Source organism: Lepidochelys olivacea (assembly GCF_965140295.1).
Source record: "Lepidochelys olivacea isolate rLepOli2 genome assembly, chromosome: 4".
Taxonomy (NCBI): Eukaryota; Metazoa; Chordata; order Testudines; family Cheloniidae; genus Lepidochelys; species Lepidochelys olivacea.
The window spans coordinates 35,430,812-35,456,423 of NC_140414.1; the positions used below are offsets into that span (position 1 = coordinate 35,430,812).

The 25,612-nt window shown below is 40.6% G+C and overlaps 1 protein-coding gene across 2 annotated transcripts in view; it reads right to left on the bottom strand.

Annotated features, from left to right (window-relative positions):
- Positions 1 to 1,448: 1,448 nt before the first annotated feature.
- Positions 1,449 to 25,612, bottom strand: part of CENPE (centromere protein E) — a 73,546-nt gene continuing 49,382 nt past the window's right edge. The window contains exons 33-46 of one of the 2 annotated variants that reach the window (XM_084627034.1): positions 24,954 to 25,103; positions 24,463 to 24,684; positions 18,512 to 18,712; positions 18,279 to 18,425; positions 13,114 to 13,326; positions 11,491 to 11,700; positions 10,600 to 10,809; positions 9,025 to 9,246; positions 7,751 to 7,954; positions 6,220 to 6,332; positions 5,629 to 5,726; positions 4,465 to 4,627; positions 3,697 to 3,956; positions 1,449 to 2,373 (exon numbers count right to left, since the gene is read on the bottom strand). In XM_084627034.1, coding sequence (XP_084483160.1) covers positions 2,276 to 2,373; positions 3,697 to 3,956; positions 4,465 to 4,627; positions 5,629 to 5,726; positions 6,220 to 6,332; positions 7,751 to 7,954; positions 9,025 to 9,246; positions 10,600 to 10,809; positions 11,491 to 11,700; positions 13,114 to 13,326; positions 18,279 to 18,425; positions 18,512 to 18,712; positions 24,463 to 24,684; positions 24,954 to 25,103 — 2,511 coding nt within the window. In that variant the 3' untranslated portion in view covers positions 1,449 to 2,275. The remainder of the gene's footprint in view (positions 2,374 to 3,696; positions 3,957 to 4,464; positions 4,628 to 5,628; positions 5,727 to 6,219; positions 6,333 to 7,750; positions 7,955 to 9,024; positions 9,247 to 10,599; positions 10,810 to 11,490; positions 11,701 to 13,113; positions 13,327 to 18,278; positions 18,426 to 18,511; positions 18,713 to 24,462; positions 24,685 to 24,953; positions 25,104 to 25,612) is intronic. The other variant, XM_084627035.1, reaches the window with a different exon arrangement.

Below are 25,612 nucleotides of genomic sequence, written 5' to 3' on the forward strand. Positions count from 1 at the left end.
GCTGCTTGAGCCCAGAAGGGGGAGTACTGAAAGCACAGGAGAGAGAGGCTCCCTGCTCAGTTCTGGACCCAACATGGCCCAGAATTCCAAATGCAGGGGGAGTCCTGCTCAGTCCCAGGCTACAACATACAGTACACAAAATCTTTGGGAAAATTAAGTTGTGAAGCCCTAGCAAATCTCTATGGAACATGTGCAAACTGCAGTTTTTCAGACTCTTAACTTGGCCAAATTTGGGCAGATTTTCATATGGATGGCAAAAGGCACATCCCTGATACATAGCCCACCTCTGCCAAATTTCAACTCCTTGCTCCAAAGCATGGGGATGCTGGAGTTTCTAAAAAGAAAAGTTTGCCTGTATTTTTTAAATGGGCAAAAACATGGGTCGATGAGCTGCTTGATTGGCCGGGGGCTGCTGATTACCTCTCCACCCTAGAGCAAACCAAGGGCTGCTGGCAGATCCCCTCCCCAACAAACAAAGCACGGAAGAACACTTCACACCCTGGAGGCTGTACCAATTTATAGCAATGCCCTTCAGCATACAGTGGGGCAGTGGCGACCTTCCAGCGCCTAATGGACTGGGTGCTACAGCCACATGAAGTGTATGCTGTAACATACATAGACTACATCATTTACAGCCAGGACTGGGAAGACTATCTTAAACACATCACAGCCGTATTGTAGATGTTGAAGATGGCAGGGTTGACAGTGAACCCAGCCAAATGCCGTCTGGGGCAGCAGGAGGTGACATATCTGCGCTACCGCATGGGAGAAGGAAAAAAAATGGTCCCTGGTCAACAAAGGACAAGCCCAGGCAAAGTGCGTTGTTTCCACGACCAAGCAGCAAGTGCACCAGGTTTGGCCTCACAAGGTACTACAGAAGATTCATCCCAGCGTTTGCCATGATCGCAATGCCCCTAAATGACCTGGTGAAGAACAGCACTAGAAGGTCCCGTGGTCAGCAGCCTGTGAAATGGTCTTCCGGGAAGTGACGGAGAGGCTGAGCCAGGAACGCATACTCATCCATCTGGACTTCACCCCTGAGTTCATCCTTCAAGATGGATGCCTCAGAAGTGGGCCTGAGTGCAGTGTTGTCGCAGAACATTGATGGGGAGGAGCACCCCACAGTATACCTCAGCAGGAAATTGTTTCCACGGGAGATTTCCTACTCAGCCATAAAAAAGGAAGCCCTTTCGGTGAAACAGGATTTGGATGCGCTGAGCTATTATCTGCAGGGGAACTATTTCAAATTGGTGACTGTGCCCTGGTACATTGGCCGAACACCATGAAAGACACCAACCCTAGGCTCATGAGATGGTATCTCTTGCTACAGCCTTATAGCTTTGAAATCCTTCAATGGGCTGGGAAAGACATTAAGAAAGCCAATTTCTTTTTGGAGAAGGACAGGGAGGATTTACCTGATAAAGCCCCACAGCAGAACCTGAGGGGGAGGGTGTGTGATAGAGTATATGAACCCCATACTTGCTGCTAGGCGAGACTCCCATCACTCAGCTGTGACCAGTAGGCAGGAGCCTCCTGCCACGTCCCCCAATGACACAACAAGAAATGGCAATAGTTAGCTTTGTTGCCTAGTACAATGACCAATTCTAGTTTGATTGCCTGTATGCATATAACAATCTTTATTGACAAAAGATGAAATTATTCAGACCAGAATCAACTGTGCACTGCAGATATGAAGTAGAGACTTTTTAAAAACACAGCCTTGATTGTGAGCTCATAAATAGAATATTATATAGAAACTGGTTAAAAAAAACCTGAATGAGAATGCTATTCCCCATCCAAGAAAAGTCAACATATAAAACTTGAAGTAACATTGAACACTAGAAAAAGAGTAGCAGAAAAAGTTCCCTCCACTTTCCTTATGGACTTCCAAGATTAAATTGATTGCCTTTGGGAGGGTTGTCTTGGGAGTGAGAGGGGAAAGTTTAACACTGATAAGTTTCACAGTAGAGATTCTCTGATTTGAGATCCATTCCAGTTTTCACTTCCTCTTCAGCTGGCTGGCTTCATTATCTTTGCCATCATAAGAGGAGCAATGGAGAACCGCTACAGGGGCACCATCAGCTGGATGCAGGCAACACTATTGTCACATTTTTGTATTCCAGCTTTTCCAGTTATTTGCTTAGTTCCTGCTCCAAGAAAACTTCTTCCCACTGGCTAGAGTTAAAACATACCAGCTACTTCTGTAGCACGTCTTCTCTATATGCAATCTCTGACTTTTTCCACTAGCAAGGACAGTAAACAATAACAGGCCGTTTTACTGGGTTGTGCAGTCAGGTGCTTTATCTTTTTCTGATGCTCCAAACCAGTGCTTAAAGCGATCTTCTATACATTCTGTTCCTGCAGGTCGCATGTCTATATAAGAGAGAAAATAGAAAGACTTTTACTTTAGCATGTGCTAAACTGGGAAAGTTACAATTGCTTTGCCTTGTCTAGACTTTTAGAAGGTGTTCAAAGGATTGAGCTAGACTACATGATCCAACCAATATCTTTAAATCCTAGTCTAGACAAGGCGCTTCTTTGATCTTAGCAGTTGGGCTGGGACATGAAATTCTGTGCGGACCTCAGACATGGGGAGATTTGCTGGCAGAAGCATCAGGAACAAGTTAGATCACATGCACTGAACAGTGGTGACAATGTCAAAACTTGCTCCAGCGACCTAGTGCTTCACCACACTGCCGGGGAGCATTGATGGTTTTTCAAACCGCTAATAGTGGCTGCAGTGGTGCTGTTAAGATGTAATGCAGGCCACCAGTAAAGGCTTCCCCCACAAAAAGTGCCTGCGTGGAGAAGAGCAGAGAAGCCATTATTTGCCGGCCAAGGGTTGTTGAGACAGGCAGGAAAGAAGAGAAGCAGACCAAAGGAGGGTAGAGGGAATGGGAAAGGAGACACTGCCCAGGCTGCCATCTTTGCAGCTGGAGGTGGAGAGACTAGTGGCTTGGGTGCAAAACTTGCTCTTGAAACTAAAGGTTAGGCCTTGGAGACAGAAATTTGGTTAAATGCCGTCTCTAGAGTCAAGCGGGTGAAACTAGCTCATAGCTCTCTGCATTGGTGGAGGGCCAATGCTGGAGAATTCACTCGGGCTGGCTAGAAGACAAGAATGCCATTTTGTGCAAAGTTTTGAGGTTTCAGCATCTGGTTTTGTTCTAGACTGGGATGAAATTCAGACCTTTTAAAACTTGTGGCAAAAAACAAGAGAGCAACCTACCCCAGAGTAGCCAATATTCCAGTTGTTAGGGAAGTATCTATGATACGGGAAATCCAGGGTCTTTTATTTCAACAAACTAGCACTTTACAACAAAGAACTGTTTAATCCAAAAAAATCCCAACCAGGTCTAGAATTCACCCTTTCCAAACCTTTCTGAACTAAAACTATATAAATTAAATAATGTAAATAAAAAATACAAAACCCCTCTCAGAGCCCAATATATCCACTGTACAATTGCACAATATTTCATTTGTCCATCCTTACTATTAATCACTAAGTTCAGTATATACTGCAATAAAAGCTACCCCAATCTTTTGAATACTCACTCAATTTAGGTATTCAAGTCCCCAAGTACATATGAAGTCACTGTAGTGTGTACCTACCCTAGACCTTTCACAGGTCTGGCTAGCCAACCCCTTAACGTTCTACTGAATAGGTGTTCCTAACAGAAACATTATTGCATTACGCACCTGTAAGTGTGCCTAAGCTTGAATTATCAAAGAAATTTGGACAAGTAAGAGGCAGTGTGTTTGGTGAATCCAGAGGCAGAATTTCTCGTGAAGAAACTTCCTTGGAGGGAGAAGGCATTTGCTCTTTAACTGAACGAGGTGTGGTCTTCCTTGGAGACCTCTGTATCTTCTCCTTAGTGGTGTCTCTACAGGATTCTGCTCTCATTTTTAGTGCTCTCTCTTTCCATTTGGTTAGTTCTTCTTTCAGCTGAAGCTCATTGCTTAAAAAGAGAAAAATGATAAGAGTGTAAACTACTGGAAGCATGACAATGCAAGTTCCCTCACACTGCCGTATCAATGTGTCCTGATCCTAACTTCAAGGGACAATCTCTAGAATCAAAGCAGTTAAGTCTCCATACCCATTCAACTGTCTGCTGCAAAACTGTTAGACAACCAATTACTGCCAACTCATGTAAGCAAGTTTATATTAAGAAGGGAAGCCAACTCCTTTCCTAAGGTGTAAGGAAGAGACTGAATGATAAAACGTCACCACTGTTGGTGTCCGAATTCAAACCGCTGATGTGTGAGAGGCACAAGTCCCCAGCCACAAAGAGAAGAAAGTTCATCAAAACAAATGGATCTTTCAAAATTTCTCATTTCTCGGATTCTCCCCAGAAATATGAACTCTTACTGCATTTGACTGTAAATCAAACAGCAAGTATAGTAATGTATGCAGTTAAATCAGAAACTAGAGTCTAGACTCTGATGATCAGCTTTTTAAAAACTTACTTTACTAGAAGGTCATTGTTTTTCTTCAACTGCAGGTTTTCTTTCTGTAATTTAGCTTGTTCAGATTTTAAAATGAGCATGTGTGTGCTTTGCACAATCCCACTGCCACCACCACAAGTCAGGGGTATATGGGATTCCTGAGGAACATCTTTTCCTGATATTACTGGGAAAAAAATTATTTGAATATATATTAGAAGCTGTTTGCTATATCTTGGACAATACAAAAAATCAAGTAAAGTTGACCTTCATAAAGTAAATAAAGAAGTGTTTTATGACTAGAAAATTATATTAAAATTCCCTTTTGGGATTAAGTGTTCACTGTATGGGTTACAAATACGGTTACAACAGCTTCAATCTTTCTACACAGGAATTCAAACAGACTGCCAGTTACCTAGTATAAAATTCAAACGGTTCTCTAGTAAATCACATGATCTACTGCATGTAACTGACAAATCCAAAATACAGTAATATAATATCAGTTATGGTTAGAAGAGATAACCATAATACCTAGCTCATAGAATTATTCAGCAGTAGATCTTAAAGCACTTTACAAAAAGAGGAAAGAATTGTTATTCCCCTTTTACAGGTGGGGAAGTTGAGGCCTAGAGAGAGGAAGTGATTTGTTCAAAGTAACCCAGTGAATAGAGCCAGAAACGGAACCCAGGTCTTTCCAGTCACAGCCCAGTGCTCTATCTACTAGGCCACACTGTCTCACATCTTGATATAGTGAGGATTCCCTTTTGCCTCTAGTTTTGCAAAAGCTATACAAACTGTACCACTCTGTCCAGGAGTGTTTGATGAAGGTGTGGGGCCAATTACAGAAATAGTCAGACATGTCATTCAGATATGACAAGCAAAAAAAAAAAAAAAAAATTAAAGGTCTGCACTTTCATACCTCGTCGCTGCTGCAGTCACACATGGAAGAACTCTACGTGCCAAATTACTGTGATTTCCAGAGTTAATGAGTGGGGTCTGAAGAGCTCTCTCACTACACCTCACCTACCGTATGTCCCAAAGAAAGTACTGTCCCTCCTTAAACCAACTGTGGACCAAAGACTAAACATTTTCCTATCTAGTGCTCTATGCACAACCCACAGCCTCAAATCTATGTTTTGTTTGTATAGATATTGTGAAAAAAATCCCTTGTATGTATTTTATATTTACCAGTAACATCTTGTTCTTGCTGTGCTCTTCTCAGTTCTTCTTTTAATTTTCTTAACTGTTCCTCTTTGTGTTCTGCAAGAGCTTTTGTAGTAGCAATTCTGCATAAGGAAAAAGAGGAAGCCACTATTTTAGCAGTTTGCCATTGTGTAATTCTGCAACATTTTGCAGTTTTAATTTGTTTGTTTCTCTCCAAATGAGAAATCAAATAGCAACAGGATCCAAATATACCGATAAAATAGCCAAACATATCAGAGCTAAGAAACTAGAACTCTTCACCAAGGAAGCACAAAATATTTAATGTACACAGCCTGCCACTCCGCATGCCTTACGACAAAATAGCTCTATAGTTTCTGGGTAGATTAAAGACACTCAGAGCTCTCTTCGAAACAATGCCTGAGCACCAAATATCCAATCAGGTTTGTATTTTCAGTGCAGTTTCTACCTATTTCTGGGAAATATCTGAAGTGTTTAGGTAGGATGTTTGAAACAACCTGTATAAAAAAATACTTTTAAACATCAGACCTTATGCTTTCCAAAAAAAGAACTGGAAAATTTCAGGATATCATACTTCAGTAAAAAAATTAAACTTACTCCTGTTCAAAAATTCTGGATTGTTTCATTCTTTCCATGTCAGCTTTCACCAACTGAGTTTTGAGATGATCAATTTCTTCTTTATATAACGTGGCACCTTTATCTAATTTCGCCTAATATGTTGGATGGGAGAAAAGAGGAGATCTAGTGATAAGAAAGTTAGATCTGTTAAAGTTAATTAGGGATATTTAAATACCATCTTGCAGAGGCAATACTCTTATTCTAATGATATAACTTTACTCCTGAGGGCATTCTGCGCCAAAAAATTAAAATCCTGCGCACAATATTTTAAAATTCTGCAAAAGTCTGCAAATGTTATTTGTCAAATAAATGTGGAGGCTCCAGCATGGCACTGGGGAGCATAGGCCACTGGCTGCACAGAATTGTGAGATCACTGCTCCAGGGACATGGACTCAGCAGTGAGTCTGCACCCAACCCTGACACACTGCAAGGACCTGGCCTGCCCCAGAAACACCCCAGGCCCTGCCCCTCTGTGCCAGGTGCATCAGGTGTGGGCAGGCAGGCTCAGCAAAACAGCATCCAAATGTGGAGGGGCTTAGTGTGGGGGGATCCAGGTGGGGGTTGAGAGGGTTCTGTGTGGGGCAATCTGGGTGCAGAGAGAATCTGGATGCACAGGGGTTTGTTGGGGGGTTCTGAGTGCAATGGTAATGAGACTCTTCAGGGGGGTCCAGGTGAAGGTGGTTAGAGCTCAGTGCCATGGAGTGGGGGTGCCTGGGTGTGCGGGGGGTAGAGCTCAGCAGGGGATTTGAGTGTGGGTGGCTTATCAGGATAGTCCAGGTGCAGCGCGAGTGGGACTCCTCAGGAGAGGTTCTGAGTGCAGGGGGGTCTGGAATTGAGGGGGTCTGGATGCACAGTGGTTGGGCAGATGGGGGAGCAGCTCCCTGTACAGGGATCCCTCCCGCTGCAGCTGAGGAGCGATGAGTTCAGGAAGCAGAGGTGTGGAAAGGGAGTTTACAGAGCTTCCTGAAGCCAGGAGAGAAATCTGGGGGTGCCATGCAGGGGAAGAAGTAGTCCCATCCAGCCCAGCCCAGGTGCTGAGCCTGACACAGGGCAGGAGCCACCAGCTGGGTCTTCCCCAGTTCCGCCTCCTGCCCTACAGTGATTTACCTCTCTGCCGGCTGCCCTGGGCACCCGAAACATACTGCTGGGGAGGGCTGCATGACCACTCTTGTGGCTTCCATTCGCTTCCCATCAGAAAGTCATTTTTCTGTGAGGAAGCAAATAAATCTGTGGGGGGCATAAATAAATTTTGCGCATGCGCAGTGGCACAAAATTCTCCTAGGAGTATAACTTGGGTTCCAAGCTTGGTCACTCACTGCTGCACCGAGAATGTCTGAAGATACAGGCTAAACCCTAGGGAAAGAATGCATCACTTCAATACCATATAGTGCAACAGATTGGCTTCCACATGTTGGCCCTCAAGAACCTTCTCAGATTTCCTCCTAGCTCTCAAGTGGAAAACAGGAGTGACATTTTGCTTAAACAACTGAAGTTTTACAATGAAACATACCTTGAAAGTCTGTTTCTCTGTTAACGCATTTCTAAGACACTTCTCTGTCTCATTCAATTTAGCCTGAAGTTGGTTAAGTTCACTTGCAGCAGCTTTAGTTTTAATCTCTGTTTGTAACATGGATATTTTCTCTTCCTTCTCCTTGACATTTTTTCCTGCTTCATTTACTGCATCTTCCAACTTTTGGATTGTTGTTTTCATAATCTTGAGAAAAATATCCAGTTATTAGAAGTTATCCTAGCAATTACAACTACATTTGGCAGGCTTATCAGCTGTATTAGAGGTCAAGGAAATAAAATATTGTCTCATTCTGTTGGCTGAAAAATGTAAGAAGGCTTGTGCTGCCTACCTGTGGCAACTACTTCAGACTCCAGGGCTGTCAGCATAACATTTTTCCAGATATTCCGGAGTGCTCAAAACTTTAGAAAACAAGTGCATCTGACAACTGATTATAAGTGATCAGCTACTCAATTGTCCTACACTAATTTAACATTCTTGAAGATGTACCAGATATCTTCATTTCTTCACTATAGTCAAGTACCTAGTCATTTCTACTAAAAGTTTATGAACTGATGTATCACCCATGTCATTATCTAGTTTCCCAGTTCAGTCCTGATCCAATAGGACCTTTCTGAATTATTATCTAAATTCTTCAATTTTGGTTTTGAGTTCTGTGCCAATCTCTAGTCTAACAGACATAAGGATTGTATGACCACATGTAGCCTTACAGCCATCGCACTGTTAGGCACAATATTTTAAATATATTTAAACACATTTGAAATGCTCTCAGTTGGTTAATATTCATATACACTATTGTAAATCTAACCTGTACCTACAGCGTCAACTCTTCACATTCTAAATAAGACTGCTTTAATTTATTTTTGGATAATGAAACAGCTACAAAAAAGTTAAGTGTAGTCTGGGCCAGTGGTGTGTACAGCAGTTTTACACTCATAGAATCTCAGGGTTGGAAGGGACCTCAGGAGGTCATCTAGTTCAACCCCCTGCTCAAAGCAGGACCAATCCCCAATTTTTGCCCCAGATTCCTAAATGGTCCCCTCAAGGATTGAACTCACAATCCTGGGTTTAGCAGGCCAATGCTCAAACCACTGAGCTATCCCTCCTCCTAGATATTAATTATCTAGTCTCTTATTTTCTTAGTTTTTGTTTTTTTTAAACTCAGTTTAAAGTACCCTGTGAAATTTCTCTACTTCGTTTACAGATGGTTTTGCATTTCTGCTGATTTAAATTGATTAACATATCAGATTATATACCTTTATATCTTGTTCTGTGGCTTTTAATTGGTTACCAAGTCTATAGTTTTCTTCTTCTAGTGCAAGATTAGCAACACCACAAGGTGCCAACTGTTCCTTAACTGTCTTCAGTTGCTCAAGTAACTCCTCAGTTTTCCCTTTTGTTTGTTTCAGTTCAATTTCTGAGTCCTTGCAATAGTTGGCAGTTCTGGTATCCATTTCCAATGACGTTTGAAGGAGTGTCTGCAAAATTAAATAGTGCCATGCATGTAATTGTAAAACTATTAGCTTTTAGAACCCAGCCACAAATAAAATACCATAAAGATATATGCTAAGAAACCAACCCAAATATTTAATTTGTCAGAGTACATACATCCACTTGTATGGAAATGGCAAAATAATTATGCAGGAAACTGACTCTTTAAAAAGCAGTTAAATGTATGCATGTAGAATATATTAATTTCTAATATACACGATGGGAGCCAGTCCTGAAAACCTTCCTGAGGTACAAACTGGACTTCCAGATTTGGATGATTCGCCTCAAGAACCATAAAAAGTAGGGGTGGCACCGTGGTGGGGAAGGAGAGAGAGAACTGCTTCATAAGAGAACCCAGAACGTCCTGTCCTTAAACTTTTACTCCCACTAACATAGTTTGAGTTTTCTGAGGTAGGAAAGGTATGGAAAAGAGAAAAAATTGAACAAAGTTTTACCAGATTATTGTATCAAGTCTTGAAGTAGTGTTGGAGAAACAAGAAAATAGTATCCTAGGTGAAGAGTTTGAAGTCTCAGCCATATTAAACCATGACATTTATACAGATTGCATATTTCTAAATGAAACGGTCATCGTTTTAGTTTAATTTTGCTGAAATAGCTTTACGTGTAAATTCATTTTTGTTGGGCTCCTATACAGAGTATAGTATTACACTGGACCACAACTTTTAGAACATCTTTTCATGCTGCATTAAAAACTCGTTGTTCAAGTTCAAGACACAAAGTCTGTTACAGTTTCAGACAGAAGACAGTTCAGATGGGATGTCTGACAAAAGTCTTCAGCAGGCTAGCTCCAACAGAGAATTGGTAGTATTGCGGACATATGCCCCATTTCGGGCTTATAGTGCATAGCTACAGAAACATCTCTGATACGTAGAGATGCCTGGGCGTAAATAACAACAGGTGCTCCAAGCACTGACTATTTGACTTTTTTTAAAAAATACCCTTCCCCACCCCAATTACAGAGTAAAAAGCACAGAAACGATGAGAAGAACGTTCATGGGAGGCAGGGGAGAAAACAATTTTCTGAATGAAAAATCTTTAGGGCTCCATCTGGCCTGAAGGTCAATGTGGACCAAGAACTTGCAGAAGTGTGAGAAAAACCAAAAGGAAGAAACAAAAACCCTGTAAAAGTTCCAAGTAGAGCTTCACTTTACAACTTAGTACAATATGAAGATACTACTGGAAATCAGATGCTTTGCCAATATACAAGTACTTGTTAACACATGAAGACTCCCAGAAAAAAAAATCTGGTGGGTTTATAGATTTCAGAGCTGTGTTAAAAGACAAGTTGAATGATGTACTGTTATAGCAGGAACTTTTACCTTTACTTTAGGTGTCCAGAATTTAATCACTTGTAAAAGCCTCTCGTTGTCTTGCTTTATTCCTTCTTTAAGTTTTTCTACATCACAATGATTTCCTGAACATGTTTCCAAAAACTGCATTGCTTCTTTTCTAGTATTCTCTTCCTGTTGTAACTCAGTCTCTATGCTGAGAAGCTCAGTTTCTGTTTCTGACATGTCTCTGAGAATGTGCTGCATTAAAAAAAAAAAGAAAAAAAATGAAAACAAGCAATTTACCAATTTGATTGCACTACATTAGTTTTCATTGACTGAATGGCTCAAATAACTTTACTCGCAATATTGTTATAGTAATTTTTTTAAAAATTGTTAGTAAACACTGTATTTGTTGTCTTACACTAAAATGTTGTATATGGAATATTTCTTAGCTTCTAGTTACGCTATATTTGAAGTATAGATTCAAAGTTTATTTTACATTCGACCCCCTTTGTTAATAGCATAAAAATATCCTTAACTTAATGGACAGTTGTGCCATTCAACGGTATATATATAGTATTTAAAATAATCAAGCAAGAGATTTTTACAAATGGAGTTGTAGGTGCTTTATAAGACCAACATAGAGAGATCCCAGGCTGAATATCTTGCATATAATAAGCTCACTTATTGTGTCACTTCATAAATTGAAAATTTAATTCTGATCAGATCAGAAAATTAAGATAAAACAGATTATATTTAAAAGTGAAGGTTACTGTCAATTATTTTCCTATAGCTTACAAAAGCGCGAGTCACCTGCAAATAAAAGCAACTCCACAGTGAAGTAGCACATTCATGTTGTGATATTTCCCAAAATATAAATATTTCCCAAAATATAAATATTGATGTCTATTTCAGTCAAATCAATATACCGAGTGCTACCTCGATGTGGATGTCCAAGTTCTGCTGCAATTCGTGGACATTTAACTCTTGGGAAGCTGTTTCATCCTGTTTCAAACAAGTTTTCTTGAGACACCGAATCTGAGACAGTAGCTCATCCTGTTTTCTCTTCTCATCAAGCAATTCCATTTCATGGTTGTTTATGGTAGTATAGTGTTCTGCCTTCTTCTGGCAAACACGGCTGAACAGAAACTGTTGAATATGAAAAGGTCAGCATTAAGGATACCTTGCATTTAGCTGTGTAGACAGCTGTGTAGCACTTCATGCATACGCAAAAAATTTAAAAACAATGTATAGTAAGAGGCCTCGTAAAAAACCCTCTTCTCAATTATTTCCACATGATGTTTGTAAAGAATATATTTTTCACAGCTCTAGAAAAGCTCAAAGATTTCAGGGCATTTGGACTAGACTGACTGAGATACTAAACTAGTGGTGGGAACATATACTACATAGCTTGCAATCCAACAAAGAGCAGAATTTGGACCCAAGCAAATTAAAATACCTTGATTTCAGAGGACTTACTCTAGATTTGCACCAATGCAATCAAGTGAAAATCTGATGTATTCATTTTATGACATCTAGTATGGCCTCAATCTGCCAGGTTTAAAGTTTGTTATTTTTTAAATGGCTGAAACTACTACATACACACAAAAGTCCCCCCAAAGTAAATAAACGAAGGAAGACTATAAAAGAAAAAAAGGACCAACAATTATTATGAACAATTTAACGAGAACTTAAACATACGACTCCAAAAATGCAAATGCTGATGTGAAGTTATGAGATCACACTCTATGGAACATTTGTTTAATTTCTTAGCTAACAAACATTTACAAAAAGTGACAGCTATACATTCTCAGGCCTAGTCAATATTTTGTTTTCTTTGAACTACTGTCCCCAGTAACAGAAAATTGCCTGGAATCACAACTACAAAGACCCAGAAGAGAATTAACATGTTAAACTACATTTACTGTACCTATTGGCATGATAGAACCTGATCTACTCATATGGTAGAGCTCCTCTCTTCCCCCATTCCTCTTCATTTTAAGTGATTAAGAATGAATGCAGTCAATCACTCAACTGCAAGATGGGCGAGTGTTGCAAGTATCCAGAAACTTTAAAGCTACCCAATAAAGGTCTCAAATCAACACCTGCCATGGGACAAGGCTATGCTACAAAAGCAACCTGTATTTTGAAGAGGTTTACATAATGATCCACAATTCTACTTCTGGAGCATCTAGCATACGGATCAAGTTTTCTTTAACCAGTTACAACATTTTAAAGAAATGTTAAGGGTATTAGACTATTCAAAGTAGCTGAACTATATTCAGAGTTTAAGGCCAATTCTATGGTTTTTAATTGGCCCTGTTATATAGGGCTTATGCAGCAATTACATATCAGTTTACATTGCACACACTATATATGTTCTGCAACAACTGCATACAGCAGAACACGTTCAGGAATGAAGCTCAAACCCAACATTGCATATTAGTTAGGAATTTCTTCACAACCATAGTGCTCCATGAGCATTTGTGTTAGTATGTTGGATAAAATGTAAAAGCAGAGCTACATGAAGCCCTCCACACAACCACTGTTTGAAATTTGTACCTTAAGTTTGTTCAACAAGCTCTGGAGATGATTGCTTATTTTCTCATTTTCAGTTTGAAGCCTTTTGACTTGTTTAGCCTGTTCAGGTGAAAGGTGTGTCAGCATCCCAGCTATTAGTGCTTTTTGACTGCTGAGTTCACTTTTCAGATTTAGAGACACTGTAGCGAGACACTCATATTTCTTCTCCATCATTAGGAATTTCTCCAGAAGCTCCTGAGATAAGGAGAAATGGAATCAGCCACAATAAAGAATAAAGCATCCTTGAAGAATATTTTACAAAGTGATCAAGCTTTAACAGCCCATCAGACTCCATGTGTTCTTTAGGGAATTTATTGGTTTTATAATGTTAAGAGAAATAACTATGGAGTAAGATTCCAATCACTACTCACCACAGAAGGAAATGGGACACAAATTAGGTTAGACAGTACAAAGGCAGAGAGTTTGGTAATTCTCCAAAAAGAGCCAGAGCCCCAGACTCAATTATATGCTTTCAAATGAGCTCAAGTTGTTTCCATGACTTAGACTCAAAAAGATCTTCATACCTCTACTCCCCCCCCCTCCCCATGCTGAACTATCAAATATGTTCGATATATTTTTCAGTACACAGTGAACATTTCAAGAATGTGCACTGAATCAAAGTTTACTAACTGGCATTGTCTCCTTCCATGTCTCTGGTTACTGTAAGTTATATTTAAACAAGATGTTAGATTCCCCAATACTTCAATCCCCCAGAGAAAACAGGAATTGCCATATCAGACCATTATCCTGTGTCTAATCTGGCTCGTATCAGACACTCCAGTGGTATGTGCAAGAAACCCTAAAGCAGGCAGTTATTAAATAACTTGCCCATAGGGAAGTTTCTTCCTAATCCCTATTAGTTAGATGTTGGTTTATGTCATAAAGCATGAAGGATATTTCCCTTTCAAATCTTTAAACAAAAATCTTTACTACTTTAACACTGGATGTTTGCACTAACCATACGAACATCCAACCCTTTGACTACTAATGAACTCCTGGCCCCAATGACATTTTGTGGAAATGAATTGCACAGGCTAATTACATGTAGTGTTAATTTTATCAAAAAAGAGATTGTATACCAATACTGATATCAGATATCCAGTGTTGTAATCGTAGAAAAATTACTAACATTCTAGAAGAAGAGGGTCCAAAAAAGTCTTCAGGACATGGATGCTAGGAAGAAGCTTCTCCTGTCGGTCAGGTTATTCAATAACTACCTACCGCAGGTTTCAGAGTAGCAGCTATGTTAGTCTGTATCCGCAAAAAAGAATAGGAGTACTTGTGGCACCTTAGAGACTAACCAATTTATTTGAGCATAAGATTTCGTGAGCTACAGCTATCCTTTCCTCAAAACAGCTGGAGACGGTCAGTCAGGGTCCTGGACTAGCTAGACCATTGGCCTAACCCAGTATGGCAATTCCTATTTTCCTCATCAGTTAAAAATTGATTGTATTTCAGTTTCATTAAATGTTTCCTTGTTCTTGTATTATGAAAAAGGATGGGATGAATAGAAGTACCCAAGTTTACTTTATTTACATAAATTAGTTACTTTCTCTCTTTGGACCAACTTATTCATCACAGTCACAGTCTTTCATTCTCACACTCTTCATATGGAACTTTTTCCATTCCTCATTCTCATCACCTGTTTAGGCGCTTGTTTCTATTGTATCTTTCTGAGAGATGGGGTGACCAAAAATGAACATGAAGTATTCTAATGAGAGTTCGTACCACTGATTTATGTGATGTGTTCTCAAGTTTTCAGTATCTATCATTCTCTTCCTTACAGAACCTAAAATGATGTTAAATGTGCAGCAACAGCCAAAAAAGGAGAGGTCTTCATTGAGCTGTCTACAATTTTGCCCAGGTGTAAATTAACTGACATCTGAGGAAAAACATCATGAGTGCATGAGTAGTTCAAATTATTCCTTCCAATGTGCACCATCTTGCATGTACACATTCAAGGTTTTGAATGTTATCTATGTCAAATACATGTTTTACAGAAGCCAGTTCTATGGTAGTTTGAGGAACCACATGAGTGCTACTGCTGAAACCAAACCATCCGACACATAGTTGGCCAGCAGGTGGGATTGTTGAGCTGCGTTAAGAACAGTACTGGAAGGAACAGCAATCAGCAACATGAGAGCATCGTCACTGGAACTCAACTGTTTCAAGCAAGGTCAGGGACCAATAGCATGTGAGTGTCTGAAATCTGGTGTAAATTGGAGAAGCCCTTTGGGCCTCTCTAATGTAGTTCAGATTAACCCTGTGCACAGTTGCAGCAGAATCAGGGAAGTACAAAGGTAAGCTATAAGCCACTTAAGCCATGCATCTTCGCACCCCTGATCTATGCACATCAGCAACGCCCCAGAATCTGCCCAAGGTTTTGTACAAATGCTCCTCTCACTAGCAAGGTTTTACAGAGATTAGAAGATTATTCTGTTTTGAAAGGAGAAAGGCTTCATTAAATATGAGCTATAATTTTCAAATAAAGCTAGGAGTTTTACAGAACATCAAAGTCAGAGTGCTTGTATATCAACTTTTCAGTAAAAACTATTATGAAACAGTTTTGTTCCCATAATTAAGATCAGACATTTTAACTGCAAAGTTCAATTCAAGAGTCTCTCAGATTACCTGCAGACAAGCTGTTACCAGTGTTCCCAAATGGTTTGTGAGCTTTTAACCACTTCATTTTAGGACACATGTACCCCCTCAATATTTTTATAAGGCTAAAAACCCTGCTAAAAAGGACAATTTAAAATCACTTCGGATAAACTGGTTATTGACCTTTCTGTAATGGTTCAAAATGTGTTGCCTGTGTCCACTCCAACATAGCTGTGTGCACACCCCGAGCACAGTTGCCAACATTTTTTCTCTTCGTGGTATCAGTTGGCTCCAGCACCTCCTGGTGCTGTGCACACATAGTGCTGGTATAAAAGGCCCTGCCAACCTGCTCCCTTTCAATTTCTTCTTACAGACCGCCTCCGATGAGAGGGGACGGAGGCTCATTTTGGAATGGACATGTGAAACACATCTCAATAACCTTTCTGTAACTGATTGTTCAACAGTTGTTTGTTTTTTTCCCCTTCAAGTGCTTGCACATATCCATTCCAATGTAGGCGACTCCCAAGCAATTGTACAGGAGGTGAGTTTGTAGTTCAATGACAGGCTGACTGCAAGACTGCGCAGCCAGAGCCGGCTTCTTCTCTAGCCTGCTGGGTGATGGCATAATGTGTTCTGTCTGATGTCCAGGGTGCGCAATGCTGCCTCCTGTTGGTTGCTTTGAGACTTTCGAAAGAAGCAAGGAAGGTGAATGGGTTGATTAAGATGGAAAGAGGACGGTACTTTGGGAGGCGGACATGGTGTAACTTGTCTTTATGAAAAATTGCATACAGGGGGGTATGCCATAAGGGCTCCAATTTCGCTGACCTGTCAGGCAGAGGTGATAGCAACAAGAAGTGCTATGTTCATAGACAAGCAAACACAGGAGCATGTTGCCGTTGGTTCAAATAAGAGAACATAGGACGAGGCCGGCATTGGTGCCCTGTGGCAGGGGAACCACCAATGGTTCCAAAACAGTCATTACATAGGTGCTGGTCCCCATGACGTGGTGGCCAAATGTTTGGAGCCACCCCTGTACTTGGGGCTGCGGTTCCATAGGGATGGCCTGAGGAGCAGCGTGGCGGCTGTGGTGATGCGGGGGGAGTAAGATCCCACTTCCAAGTCTGATGAAGAGAACGAACTGTGGTGTAGAGACCAACGCGGTGCCATTCCCTTTAGTGCTGGCAATCAACGTTGAGGGGAAGATCGTGATGAGGCTGCCAACAGGGGTTTTCCTCTAGATGGCAGCCGCAGTACTGGGTGAAATCCTAGCGACAGCTGTTTGCCATTCATTGTCACCAGCTGTGCCAAATCCTGACAGTCTGGAGATGCTGGTACCAGTATGGAAAGCAGGTCCCTGGCTGCTGCAAATGCCTTTGGAGTCAAAGGTACCGCAAACTGGCTAGAATGCTGTCTGTCTGGAGGAGGTGGCTCCTGTCCTGGTGTCAGGGGGGCTTGCAGTGGCACTGGAGCTGAAGGCATCTGATGTTGCAGTGCCATGGAGGAAGAGCAGCCAGACATGGGTCTGGCTCTCTCCCGGTCCCCCTGTCTGCTCACCTTCAGCACCAGAAATTGGCTTTTCTCTTGGCGTTTACGGTGCTTTTTCTTAGGCACCGGAGAAGATTAGTGCAGAGATTCCTGACCCATGCCAAGTCAGAGTCTGGATCTGAGGAAGGTCTTAAAGTTGCGCCCATGAGGAGGACCTTCAGTTTTGCTTCTTGGTCCTTTTTGGTGTGGGGCTTGAAGTTCCTGCAGATTTGGCAACAATCTTTCCCCCGAGATTCCCCCAAGCACTTGAGACAACTCGAGTGCAGGTCACTAAAAGGCACAGACTTATCACAGGAAGCGCAGAACTTGAAACCCGGTGACCAAGGCATGCCCCGGCATCAGGATGTGGATGATCCCACTAAGCATGGGGGGCATCTAAAACTAACTACTATAACTATTTACACTGAAGAAATAGAAGAGTCCCTAGGAGAAAATTTCCTGAGCAATGAGGAGTTCCAGCAACCATCACGGGCAGTAAGAAGGAACAGATGGTAGCAGGTCAGCAGGACCCTTTATATCGGCGCTAGGAGCATGTGGCACCAGATGGCATTGGCACTGAACCGACAGATATCACTAGGGGAAATAATTCCAGCAACTGTGCTCAGGGCATGCACATACTTACATTGGAATGGACACGTGCAAACGCTCAAAGAATTATATGTTATGTTTAAGGACACAATTTAGTTGCAGATTCAGTAACTTTACTGGACCTCTGTGACTTCTGGCTTCAGCTGTTAGTGCCTGCAGCCAGGGCCACGTACCCCTTTCCCCCCGGCCCGATCCTACCCTCTGGTTATTTTTAGTAAAGTCAGACAAGTCATGGGCTCCCATGAATTTCTGTTTATTGTCCACGACCTGTCTGACTTTTACTAAAAATAAAAGTGACAACATCTTAACCTTAATTATGTTGTAGACAGACAAAGATACTGCTCTAGAATTGTACCAGGGAATGAATAGTTCTACAGTTTCACACATCAGTTACTTAAGTAACTGATATTTACCTTTACTTCCAAGGCTTTTGCTTTCATGCTATCTGCATGTCTCAGTTCTGTGACATCTGGTTGTTTTGCTTGAACTGCCACATCATTCAGATTCTTCTGTTTCAATTCATATAGAGCACATTCAAGTTTTGCATTTGTTTCAGTGCACTGAAAAAATAAATGCACAAGTATAAAACTCTAATTTTACAGTCATATGACTTCTATTAGTATCTAATAGTATTTGGGACACAAACCATGTCAATATTTTTTTGCAGTTCAGTCTTGAGCAAGTCTCTCTCAGACTTTACACCTTCAAGTATTTGTTGGAGCTCATCTTTCTCTTGATTAATTGATGAAATCTGATCTTGAAGTCGGAGATAGTGATTAGTTCTTTCAGCCACTAACTGGTGTCTTTCATGTGAAACACTGTTTAATGCCTCAGTTAACTGGTTGACCTACAGAAACAGTTAAACAACATTACTATGAGTTGGTCCAATTATGTATACTTTCAGTATTAGAGTAGAGCATTCACTCAATTTTGTCAAATACCGCATACAAACACCCATCCAACACCACCTTTTAAGTTGCTCCTTCCCAGGTAGGATTTAAAGATAATTAGAAACAAAAGACATTTCAGAATTAAACCTTCTCCTTCTCATAGTGATATAAGAATTGGAGCTGAAGTAATCATATCAATTTTGTGGGTTAGCATTTCCCCTTTGGAGACCTAGACTTAAATCCTGACTTGGGTCACCAGTGAAGAGGAGGTTAAAAAAAAACACAAAAACAACCGACCTTCAGTGTACTGGATCTTCGTCTACTGCAAACTCAGAACAAATAATGAAAGGAAATAAGAAAGGAGAAGGAGGGATAGATGATTGTATAGATTTTTATAGTTGGTTTTATTGGCCTATCTACACCATATATTCCACTGAATGAAGCCACTACAAATGAAAAACTATTCTGTGAGCTGTGTGTCACCTGAGGAGATAGCACAAGTTGAATAGCTTGAATGTTACAGGTCAAAATGGAAGTGAAGAGGCAAAAAAGTGTATGGAGAAGCTATACTAGTGTTGCTTTGACTATTCCTGGCTCTTTGGTCCTCCCATGGAGTACCTGTGTGACGTTATATGATTGAAATGAGACCATGTATATCATTGATGCTACCACTGTTAGACAATTGCAACAAATCTTGTACAAAGTATGTATGTCATATAAAAACTGTTAATAGAAAAGTTATGACTTGCTAAATATTATCTATTTAAATCCAGTTATCACTGTATCTGAAGTTATGAATACTGGCTATGTACCTGCATCACAATTGTCTTTTATCCTGGGGTAACACCCACAAGATAGTTTATATCCAGTCTAGACAGCACATTGTTAATGGACTATTCAAGTTTCATGGCCCATCAAAGACACCTTGCTGTCAATGGGCCATAGAAGAAACTCATTCTGCCCAGATGGCTCTTCCTGCAGACGGCCTCAGCCTCCAAGGGGCCAGTGTCTACCCCCTGAGAGTCAAGCTTTGCAAGGACATGTGATATACTCAAGTGACCCTGGACTCCACCTTGTGCCAGTAACTTTCCACAGACTGGACTGTGAGCTTTGTTTGAAATAGAAAGTTTCCAGGCACATGGCAAAGGGTATAAAAGACTCCAGGAATAACTCCGTTTTGCCTCTTTCCTGCCCTGATTCTTTGAACTGTGGATTTACAACATTGGACTGCGGACCTTCCAATCTTTTGGAAGTTGCCAGAGCAACTTTACAAGTCGGCAGTCTAACATCACTGCCATAAACCTGATGTAAGGATATTGCCATTATTGAATCATTTTAACTCTCCTTTTCTTTTCTTAATAAATCTTTTGATTTTATTTACTAAAGGATTGGCAGCAGCATGATTATTGGGCAAGATCTGAGTTATATACCGACCTGGCCAAGTGCTTCATCTTTTGAGATTGGAAGGACCCTATATTAGATGAAATTGGCTTTCAGTAACCACTCATCATAAAGTCCAGTGGTTACGGTAGTGAGACAAGGGCTGGGATGCCTAAGGAGACTGTCTTTCTGACTTCTTAACCAGAGTGATAAGACAGAAGTTTACTTTTGTTACTGGCTTAGAATAAACTAATGATAAAATAACCACCAGTTTGGGGTGAGTCTGCCCTATTTCTCCGCAGTTTGTCCTGAATCTGGCACTCTCAGTTGTGACCCACTGAGGCACTGAGACACCGTGATTAATAGATTTTTGAAATGCCTGAAGGAGGAAAAACAAAAAAAATCACATTTTCCTCACAGTGCCTTCTTAAATTTGAATGGGTAAAAATATAGAAATATACAAAAATGTATAGATCTGCCATTAACATTGGTATAGTTTTGCCTTCACAAGGAAGTACAGTAACTCCTCTCTTAAAGTTGTCCCGGTTAACGTTGTTTCATTGTTATGTGGATGATCAATTAGGGAACGTGCTCATTTAAAGTTGTGCAATGCTCCCTCATAACGTTGTTTGGCAGCCGCCTGCTTTGTCCACTGCTTGCAGAAAGAGCAGCCTGTTGGAGCTAGCTGGTGGAGGCTTGGAACCAGGGTGGACTGGCAGACCCCCTATCAGCTCCCTGCTCCCCTACATTCCCTGTGCAGCAGCCGCCCAAGCAGGCTATCAGTTGCCAGGCAGTTCAGCTGTCCCTCCCCACACTGCCTTGGAGATGCTCACAGGAGCTCACAGGGAGAGAGGTGCTAATGTTGGGGTATAGGAGTGGGAGGGGGACACCCCATCTTCACCGAGCAAGGGAGGGACACAATAAGGCTCACGATGGAGGGAGCTTGCTGGCAGCAGCTGCTGTCTCAACTTGCTGATCTACTTAAAAAGGCAATGTCCTCAGAGTGGGGTCAGCGTACTTAAAGGGGCAATGCGCGTCTCTCACACACTCGGTGTGTCTCTCTCTGTCATGCTGTCTCCCCTCCCTCAATTTGTGCTGCCTTGTAAAGTGTGAGGCTACATTAACAACAATGTGTTAACCCTTGAGGGCTCAGCCAAGTGCTAGCTCATCATTTAGCAGTAAGGCATTCCCTGGGAAATATCCCACCCTCTTCCATCCTCTGACTTCACCACCTCAACCAAGCTTCACAATCATCTTTGCGGTGTACAGTATTAAATTGTTTGTTTAAAAGTTATACTGTGTATATAAAATATAGTCTTGTCTGGCAAAAGTTTTTTTCCCTGGAAACTAACCCCCCACTATTTACATTAATTCTTATGGGGAAATTGGATTCACTTAACATTGTTTCGCTTAAAGTAGCATATGTTCAGGAACATAACTACAACGTTAAGCCAGGAGTTACTGTATACTTGTGCTTTGGATTAGAACAGTTCTTAGCTGCAAGCATCCTTATTTCTAGTAATGTCTCCTCTACCTCCCTGAGAGGTTGTCCTCTCCTCACCTACTGAGTGCAGCTCAAATATTTGAAAGTTGACACTGGGGACATTAGTCCTACCAACCTGACAAGTGATTCCAAAGCTGTATAAGATTCTTAAACCAGAGGAAAAAAATTGGAAACTTCAGTCTGTTCCTAGTATGAGGTCAGGTCTCAAAATGCGATTCCCCATCCCCCAACGTATCAACACCACCCAGAGAAAAAAGGAATTAGCTTAACTTGAAGTCTTTATTGAGACAGCTTTCAGAGTAGCAGCCGTGTTAGTCTGTATCCACAAAAAGAAAAGGAGGACTTCTGGTACCTTAGAGACTAACAAATTTATTTAAGCTTTCGTGAGCATCTGATGAAGTGAGCTGTATGTATTTATGCTCAAATTTGTTAGTCTCTAAGGTGCCACAAGTCCTCCTTTTCTTTTTATTGAGAGAGTTAACTGGCATTGGGCAAGATGGATTGGTAGACACATTTTACAAGAAGTTAGTAAGTAAGAATTTTTCCACTCATATTAACTCCACTAGTCTTCCAGCATGGGGTGTAGTGATGGGGGCGGGATGGGGGGAGGGAGGAGGAAGTGGAAGGAGGTGTAAAGAAGACCTAGAAAGTGATCCCTCAAGAGCCATGAGGGATTTAATTGGGGCCCACCTGATTAGAGAACCCCTCTCACAAAAAAGAAGCACCTGCAGATGTTTGAAGGTTGTCCTTGTAGCACCAGACAGCCACACTGGCCTTGCATCATTTCCACTAAGTCTGAATTACATGTCCTTTGTACAGTAGCCTTTGCTGCCCATTGTTTCCTGATGCTTTGTATGCTTATGCTAAACAACACCCAATCCATCTGCCAGTCAAAGTTTACCAATGGCTTTACCTTTTGCACTGTAGGTGATAAACAAATACTGATTTCTTGTACTTCTTGGTATGACTGAGTTAAACATAAGGGTGTGAAGAGTATATAAAATGTGTCAAACTTTTGAGGGGATTTTGAACCAAGAAAAAAAGGTAGGCAACTTGCAGTGAAGTGCTGGAATATGGGACTCTAAGCAGTCTGGCAACTAAGATTTGAGGGTCTGCAGTGACTCTTTGCAGGCATGCCTCAGAGTGTGAACAGTGCTCAAACTTTGCTTTCCTAGGCTGGCCTGCCATTTTAGAGTGGAATAAGAATCCAGTTTTGATTTAATTTAATCTTCAACTAACAAAATGCCAATGGAAAACAGCTGTAAGTAATATTTAGACAATGTAAAGAATTATACAAATGCTAAATGTTCTACAAACAAGACTGACTTGTATCCCAGGGATATAATGAGAAGTACTCATCACTATTTTACAGATGGGTGATGTATGGCAGTGGGACAAGGCAAGTTGCCCAAGGCCCTACAACAAGTCAGTACCACCCTGAAGTTCCTGATTCGAGTCACATATTAATCCTATTGATCATGTGTTCTCTCCAGGTGGTCTTTAAAATGTCTTTACTTTAATAAAAATAAAAGGCATTTATAGTGCAGTATTATAATTAATCCTCCGAGACACTGCAAATAAGTATCTACATAATACAACCCAACTGACTTAAAATAGACTTCATTAGGTGGACTGGACAGCTCAGAAGACTAAACAGGATTCCAGCATGCCTGCTATTATTGACAGAAATCAAGGTGATGTCATTAATGATCTGAAGTTATTACTGAACACCTATCTAGTGGTATGACCCTAATTCGGGACAAACAGTATCCACACAATTTGTATTCATAGATTAAAGCCAAAAAGGATCATTGCGATAATTTAGTCTGAACTCCTGTTTAACACAGCCCATAACTAAACTTTCAAAATAAGTCAAAGTATATATTTTAGAAAAATACCCAATCCTGATTTAAAATTTGGCAGTGATAGAGAATCCACCAGGATCCTTGGTAAATTGTTCCAATGATAAATAAATCTCACTGTCAAAAAAGTTATGCATTATTTCCAATCTGAATTTGTCTACCTTCAGCTTCCAGCCATTAGATCATGTCACACCTTTCACTGCTGGACTAAAGAGGCCATTATTAAATATTTTTCCATATGTAGGTCCTTATACACTAATTGATTCACCCTTTAATCTCCTCTTTGTTAAGCTAAATAGATGGGCTCCTTGAGTCTATAACTATTCTAATTGGCCATCTCAGTAGAGGGCCCGCAATGAATGTTTGCGCACGAAAACTGAAATAGCCTAATTTTAAAGGATGGTCTCTCCACAACAGTGATGGGAAACTTCTGCCTGGCCAGTATGTGTTTTGTAGATGAAAAAGAGTGCTTTAGCTCCTAGTGCTACACATCTGCCACTTATAAACACTAAACTCACTTAATGAAAAGAAATGAAGTGAATATAAAACTCACTGGATGTTTTAAAATCAATTTAACTTCTGTATATTGCCCTATTCTGCAACTTAAGTGAATACCTGAAAATACAGCCTCAAACAAAGTATTTCTGAAAGATTATTCATAAGCACATTTCAACACACCTTACCATAGCAGTGTATAAACTTCAAGTTCACGTTTCATTGTAATGGACGCTCCACATTTCCACATACCTTAAGCCTACCACACATTTAAGTTATCACCAATCCTTTCACTCAGGCATTGAGCCCTAGATAAAGATGAAAGCATCTATTGTGATCTTAAAAGCACAATTACTATTAACATAGGTATTGGTGTCAGATGCCTCTAGGCCTATCAGGAGGGCTACAAGAATCAAACACTACACATTTAGAAATATTTTTACACTTTACTCAACACTTGCTGTACCTTCTCCATGCTTCCATGAAGGTCCACCTCGAGTTTGTTCTTCTCTGCTCTAACAGTTTCCAGCATGTGCTGGAGTTTGTCTCTTTCTGCTGTTAATGAGGAACTCTGTTCCTCCAGTTGCTGAATACGTTCATTCTCACCCTCTGTCTTTTCTCTCAGTTCATTCAGCAATTGATTCCTTTCGCCAGAGGCTAGGTTTAATTCTTCATTCAACATTTTTATCTATAAAATCATCAAAAAAAGAATACATACAACTTCGTAAAAACCAAACCAAGTTACAGTATCCCCCAAATTTACCACTCTAATAAGCTACAGGAAATGGCACTGTGAACAAATTCAGGCAAACATTCAGTCATAACATCTAACAATAGGTAGAGTGAACAGGAGTTTTATCTCTATTAAATTATAGGAAGTAACTTAGTGGATAAGTGTTCTTTATCCTGGAAAGGAAAGCTAGGCAGCAGTCCTTGCTTTCTTGGCATCATACTTGCCTTCTCTTTTAGTTGTGTTCTTTCTTCTGTTAGTTTTTCTTCAGTCTTCAACAACTCCCTTTCCCTCTCTACCATCAAGTTCTTCTGGGTATCAACCTGCTTTTCCAGCTCCTCATGTAGATTTTCTATTTCTGCCTGAATTTTTACAGACTGAAACACAAGAATTACATGATGATATTTAAGAGACTTCCTTGTAGTCTACCAGTATGGAACTACAAAGATAAACAATTGTGCTCATTTTAGGGGTTCTGAAAGAGAAAAGTCAGCATACTCATTAAGTCTGCTGTTTGGAAACCCTGAAAATTCAGTTTATTCTCAACTGACACCTCCCACCCTAAGTTCCTCTAGGAATTCCAAAAGGACATTGACTCATTTTGCAAATACAATCCTAGCTAATTTTGCAAGGCAAGTGAGGACAGGGATAGTGACTGGAAAAGAGTATGCCTGGACTAGGAAGGATGATAGATAAGAGGTTACTTATCCAATTGTTCTCTGTAAGTATCAGAAGAGATAAAAAAAATTCTTGATAATTTTCTGTTAGTCGCTTCTCTAAATTCATTACAAAAGTGGATAGTACCGCTTACACATGTAATTTGAAGGTTGTTACTGGAAGCTCTAGGACTAAGTCTTGGCCTTCAACTCAGTCACCAGCATTTGTA